The sequence below is a fragment of the Chenopodium album genome, chromosome 8, assembly GCF_948465745.1.
Source record: "Chenopodium album chromosome 8, dcCheAlbu1.1, whole genome shotgun sequence".
Classification (NCBI taxonomy): Eukaryota; Viridiplantae; Streptophyta; class Magnoliopsida; order Caryophyllales; family Amaranthaceae; genus Chenopodium; species Chenopodium album.
In genome coordinates, this window is record NC_137841.1 from 57485308 (window position 1) to 57491970 (window position 6663).

Genomic DNA, 6663 nt, shown 5'->3' on the forward strand with positions numbered 1-6663 from the left:
CTCTATCAACCCGAAAACGCTCATGGCAATAAGGGTTCATCCGAGTTTTTAAATCCACCCAAACCATGGAGCCGAGTTCGATTTCATCACGAACACGCGGAGCCGCCCGTTGGAATACACCCTCAAGGGAGGATGCCTTGCTAACGCGTCCAAACTCTTAACCATGGTACCCTTTGACACCCAAAAGCTTGACCATAGTCGAACATAGAACTTGACTTTAGGTTGCGAACTTCATTGCATCATGCGTGACGATATGCTTATGTGTGCATTTGTTTTTTTGAACTTTTTTTAATTATTTTTTTTCTTATCAAACCCCTTTTTTATTGTTAGAGTCGAGCCATAGTTTTTTTTTATTATTATTTTTGAGTCACCCGGATTTTTATTCCCGTATACTGCACAAGAGTCAACTTTTTTTGGTCATATCCGGAGTTCTAGAAAGAGTTACTTGTCGTGCCATCTATGGATCTATAGCCCCGAGTTTTATCTTTCATTTGGAGTTAGTTTCGTCCCAATCAGAGTCACAGATCAAAAGTTATAACTGATATACTACAGCCTATCTAGTTTAGGTGTCTTTTTAGCGTCAACTTTCTTTATTTTTTTAAAATATTTTTTATCTTTTCGTGTCAAGCTAGTCTTAGCCAAATCCTTTAATCCGTGTCAACTCATATAACATAGGATTATAGATTTTTATTTTTTTTTTTATACCCATGAGTCATAACTCTTCTAAAATTCTAGTCCTCTTCCTAGTTTCTTGTGATTTTTTGTGCTAACCTTAACATGTGTTTTTTTTATTTGATTGTTGTTGATCGTATTTATGACTAATGATTGCCAATGGACCATTTTCACCTAGTAAATAGCATAAACGTTAAAATTGGACAAAATTAATCAAGTTAGTTTGTCTTTTAGTCTTCCGTGCTATTTGGTCATTGGGTCCTTTGTTTTTCACAACATCCTCATGTCTAGTCATGCGATCATACCACGAGTCTTAATAAACTCACCTAATCTCACATGTTGAGTCATTGCACACACTTTGTCTTCGAGTAATGCACTATATTGTTTATGATCGTATACTAGGACCATGCATGCGTCGTTTTCCGTCGTGATAGGAATGAGTAGAGTTTTCTCACCTGTTTTCAAATGTCTATTTTTTCCTTCCTTTCCTATATTGAGCAATTAGTCAAACAATTAAGTGAATTTATTTCATTTCACAGTACTTGGTCAAGGAGCAGGGGTAGATTGGTACAGTTCGAGTCATTACTGCATCAACCTCTTAGAAGAGAACTTCACCATCTCAACATCACTCATCACCTTCAAACTACTTTCAATTTGTCCCAATGGCCACTAAGGAAGATATTGAGAGAATTAACAATTCCATTGAAACAATGTTAACCATGTTGCAAGCACTCACTACTAGAGTCAACACAGTAGAGCAAAACAATGTTACTGCGGCTGCAATGGACAAGATCAAAGAGCAAATGAGCAAAATTTCTGAGGATTTCACCTATGTGGAACGGCCTCCCACTCATTTGGATATGAAGGACATACTACCTGAAAAGTTCTCCACTGCTGATATTCCAAAGTTCAAGCCTACTGACAATCCAATATTCCATTTGAAGGTGTTCTCTGCTACCATGGCTCTTAAAGGATTGGACGTAACACTCTTCTCTACGGTGTTCCCTCTCTCCTTAGAACATGCTTGCCAACAACGGTTCTATTCCCTAGATGTCAAGCGTACTGCGACTTGGAAAGATGTCACCGAAAGTTTCATGAATCATTACAAGTGTAACATTCAAGCTAGAACTTCTGAACGTGAACTCTCCATTCTCAAACAGAAAGAGAATGAAGGCTTCACCGCTTATTTGAACAAGTGGAGGGAAACAACTGCACTCTTGGTGGATCCTCCCAAAGAAAAAGAGATGATTTGCCTCTTCATCCAAAATTTGACTCACAAGTACAAGCAACATCTCAAATTTCTTCCTTTGAACACTTTTGAAGCTGTATATGATATTGGCATCAATATCGAGGATGATCTAATAAAGACTGCCGGTAGTAACAATAATAACACTTGAAAAAACAAGAAGAAAATAACTTACACTTCTTTATGAATGACTTATGATGCGGCCTTTGATTTCCTTTACATTCAAGGCCTGATCACACCTATTGGGCCATTTCTAGAGCCAAAACCTGAAGAAAGGAGCGCAAAATGAAATCCCAATGCCCATTGCAAGTACCATCAAGGAAGGGGCCACACTACGGAGCAATGTTGGAATTTGAAGGATGTCATTCAATACTTGGTGGATGCAAACAAACTTCCTATCCCTCCAGGGTGCAAGAAGTAACAAACACAAGGCGCACAGCAGATCCTTTGTGCAAGATTTCATGATTCCTTTTTTTTTTTATCATTCATCTCCATTCCCCCATTCATGTCTAGCATAGGTTTTCCATTTCAAATTTTTATATGTTCCATGTGTTTCATTAACCTTTATTCCATTAATAAAATAAGAAATTTCCTTTACATCTCGATCATAGCATTTTTCATTCACTCATTCAAAAAAAAAAAAAATCAATTACCGAACTAAACACAAGGTACACCAATGACTTGAGGCACCTCTACAACCCTGTCATTTCCTGTTAACCATTCAATCACTTTCCATTTCTTCATCAACCACTTTGAGCCTCGTCTAACGTTTGACCTTCATTTCTTCAACCCACATTTACTTAACCCTGGGATTGGAAGATGTGTAATTGTATAACATTCAAAAAGCAGGTAAAAAAAAAAAAAAGCAAAAAGGCAACAATAAAACAATGTCTAAGGGCAAGTGTTCCAATGTATTTGATATGAACACGTCTCAAATTGCGTCTCTCATCGAGTGCTTGGTACCATACCTGAGAAACATGAATGTTAAGTGAGTGATGGACCGCATGATTAGAGATTGCCCACATTGATTCAAAAGAATGAAAAAAAAAAGCAAAAAAAAAAGAAGAAGAAATGAAAATAAACTTTCAAAATTCAAAACAAAAAAAAATATACAAAAAATAAAACTTGCAAACTCTAATACACAATTGCATATCCTGGGGGCTTCTCTCGGGTCTTGAGCCTTTTACCCCTTTCTTCCTTAAACCTTCAGCTTAACCACCTTACAACCCTTGAAAGACCTCTTTAAGGTGTACACACACTTGTGCAAAGTTCGGCTAGAGCTACGTTGGCCTGATTCCTAACGGATACGTAGGCAACTTCACATTGAGGTGCATCCACATTCACATTCATATTCACATTTATATTCATACCCATGCTTGATTGAGTCTAAGAATATCCAATGCTTACCCCTACCCATTTAGAGCTAGACTTGGGGGCTTGAACCCACGTCATTTAGCCTACCCAGCCTGAAGAGTCATCATCTTTGACTCTTCTCACATCTATTTCCATCACCATAACCCTTGCAGCCAGCCTTAGTATCACATTCACACACTTCACTCACACATCCATAACCATATAAATCATCCTTCCCTTCAAGAACCCTTTATCATGGAATCTTTAACACTGTGCATGTTTTATCGACTTTCGGGACAACATTCATTACAAGAAACATTGTATACTTGCTTAGCTTCCTGACCTGAAAAATATTCATTGTTTCACGCATCCCATAATGTGTTGAGCAACATTTATATCTCAATGATTTTTAATCATAAAAAAAATATCGTGCTTAGCTCCTTGACCTAAGCAACATTCATTTGCAATACTCAATAATCACTTCATTTGTATGCGTGCTTAGCTTTCAGACCTAAGTGACGTTCAAGATCGTTTCTTTACACAATATATGATGCTTAGTAGAGCTGATCGTTTACAGGCTTGGGCCGGACACGGGCCGGGCCTAAGCTGTAAAAATTGTCCAACGGGCTTGATTATTTAAAGCCCGGCCTTGAATACTGACCTTACAACGATGCCCTTACCCGCCCTTTTTTACATAGCGGGCTGCCCACGGGCTAACGGGCTTGTTTACTCTTTTTTTTCATTTATTAATATAGTATGTATAATCTGCTACTTTGCAATAGGAAAAAGGAAAACATGACTTTGTAATGCACCCAAAAAATGCAAACATGTGAATGAAATGCAAGAATTGAATGAAAACTCTTTGTTACGTACTCAAGTGCATCAGGCCATAATAAATTAATAAGTTTAAACCTTGCAACATACATAAATTTAGAAATATAAAAACATAGTACTCTAATACATCAGTTTAAAACTTTAGAACCATAAAGTCTAACTCCAAAATACAATGATTAAGTGACCACCAAATTCACCATTCCTCCAATGATATATCTGTGTTCTGAAATACACATTCTGCAAGCAAAAAAAAAAACTTATAAACAACCTTTCGTGTAAAATGATTAATTCAATTTATTAAAGTAAGGATACTTGTGATATCACTCAACAATTAACACAATCTTGATCATTCACTCCAAATTAAGCTTCCTCATCCTCATCGTCATAAGCTGATTCCCCATAACCAAAGAAAGTTGAAGAACCTTAATAAAAAAAAATTAAAAAAAAAGATTAGAATAACATTATAGGTATCTTATAGTATAATACAAAGAATGGAAGAATTATATTAAAAGTTAAATATTGTACCTAATTTAAGGCCCTTTGAACGCAACCAATCTTCATAACATGCAAGTACCTCAATGGTCTTCTCTCCTAGAGAGGCTCTCCATGGATTGATCAATTTTTTTCCCATGCTAAAAGCAGATTTAGAAGGTACAGTTGAGATGGGGATAGTCAAAATATCACGAGCCATAATTGCAAGGGTTGGATATCGAACCATACTCTTACTCCAATATGCCAGAACGTCACATTTCTCTGTCACTTCAGGATTCTTCTCCTCCAAATATAGCTCTAGTTCACTCTTCATGTTATCTTCCTTCCTTTTGTTACTTAAAAATAATTTGTAGTCCAATAATTCATCCATTGAAACCCCACTTCCATTAACACTAGAAATATTACCCCTAGTTCCACTACTAGAGGCCTCGTTTGGAGAACTCCCAACATGCATCTCTTTGTACTCATCAAAAAAGTCAAACAAAGCAGAATTAACACGTTGAACCATATCTCTAGCATAAAGTTCCCCATACAACTTTTCGTAGCAATATTCTACCCTTTCTAACTTGAATCGAGGATCCAAAACAGCAGCACATGAGAGAATAAGACTATAATCCGACCAATATTTATCAAATTTTTCTTGCATACACTTAGCCATTGAAGTCAAACTACCTACGGATCCACTTGCAACTTCTGTCAATTTTCTATGAACCCTCCATACACCATCAAAGTAAAGATTTGAAGTGGGATTATTTGAAGCTGAAAAACTATTTGTCACATCATAAAATACTTTTAAAAATTCATGCAACTTACAAACTCTATCCCACTCATCTAATGTTAGAGAAAAAACTCTAATATCCTTATCTCGAGTAACCACATGCTCAATGACATATCTAAAATAGATGAAACGATCAAGCATACGAAAAGTAGAATTCCATCTAATACAATTATCTTCTCGCAACCTTTTGTTTGTTTTCATACCAAAACTTGTTTCAGCAACATTATAGAACTTTTTCTTCTTTAGTATGGAGTGCTTAAAGTGTTTTACTATATTTTTAATTTTAATGACAACTTCATCTATGCACTTCAGTCCTGCTTGCACAACAAGGTTAATGATATGACAAGCACACCGCAAATGAAAAAATTCACCACCATAGAACAAACAATTTTTCATTTGAAGATGACCTTTAAGAGAAGCAATCATAGAATCATTATAAGATGCATTGTCTACTGTGAAACTGAAGATTTTATTATCTATTTTCCATTGGCCTAAGCACAATGCAACCTCGTCAGCAAGAGAAACTCCGTCAAATGGAGGAGTTAATGCCCCAAATTTAATTATTCTTTTCTGTAATTTCCAATTGGTGTCAATCCAATGGGCAGTTATACACATATATTCATCGTCTGTATGCTCACTTCTCCAATTATCAGTAGTAAAGCATATTCGACCAAGAGCTTTGTGCAAATCATCCGTGACAATTAATTTTTCATCATTGTAATATTTCAAAACATCTCTCTTTAATCATATTAAATCTAGGACACATGGTAGATGCCAAATACTGAAATCCAGTTTCCTCACAAGTAGAAAACGGATGTGCACCAGCAACAATATATATGCAAACAGCTCTACGCACTTCCTCAAGATTGACAGTAGGATCTTTTAAAGACATGTTACTTGTACCACCACTAGATGGAGTACTAGAAATGCAAAAGTTTCTAATATCATGATTAATTTTCTTAGGGCATTTATTTATGTGTCTTTGAAGATGAGACGTACCACTACTATTATTAGCGGTAAAAATTGAAGAACAATAATTGCAAGTGGCTCTGATGCTCTTATCTTTCAAAACTTGCCTCTCCATATGCTGCCATACAGATGACTTCAACTTCCTACCTCGAAAGTTGACCAGCACTCTACTCGTATTACACGGAATTTCATCCTCATCCTCCGGGTCTAAGTTAACAAGAGAATTTGGATGCAGATGAATGCAAGCGGGCCGGGCTCAGCCCGCCAAAATAATTTTTTTTTAAAAAAAAACTACTGTCCAAGCCCGTTTATAAGCGGG

The 6663-nt window shown here is 36.4% G+C and overlaps 1 protein-coding gene across 1 annotated transcript; it reads right to left on the minus strand.

Annotated features, from left to right (window-relative positions):
• Positions 1-4465: 4465 nt before the first annotated feature.
• On the minus strand, positions 4466-6459 carry LOC145643079 (zinc finger BED domain-containing protein RICESLEEPER 1-like). Its single transcript, XM_081694243.1, has 3 exons — positions 6108-6459; positions 4631-6001; positions 4466-4527 (listed from the first exon to the last, which is right to left on the minus strand). The coding sequence occupies exons 1-3, from the start codon at positions 6457-6459 to the stop codon at positions 4466-4468; spliced, it is 1785 nt and encodes a 594-aa protein (XP_081550369.1).
• Positions 6460-6663: the final 204 nt, after the last annotated feature.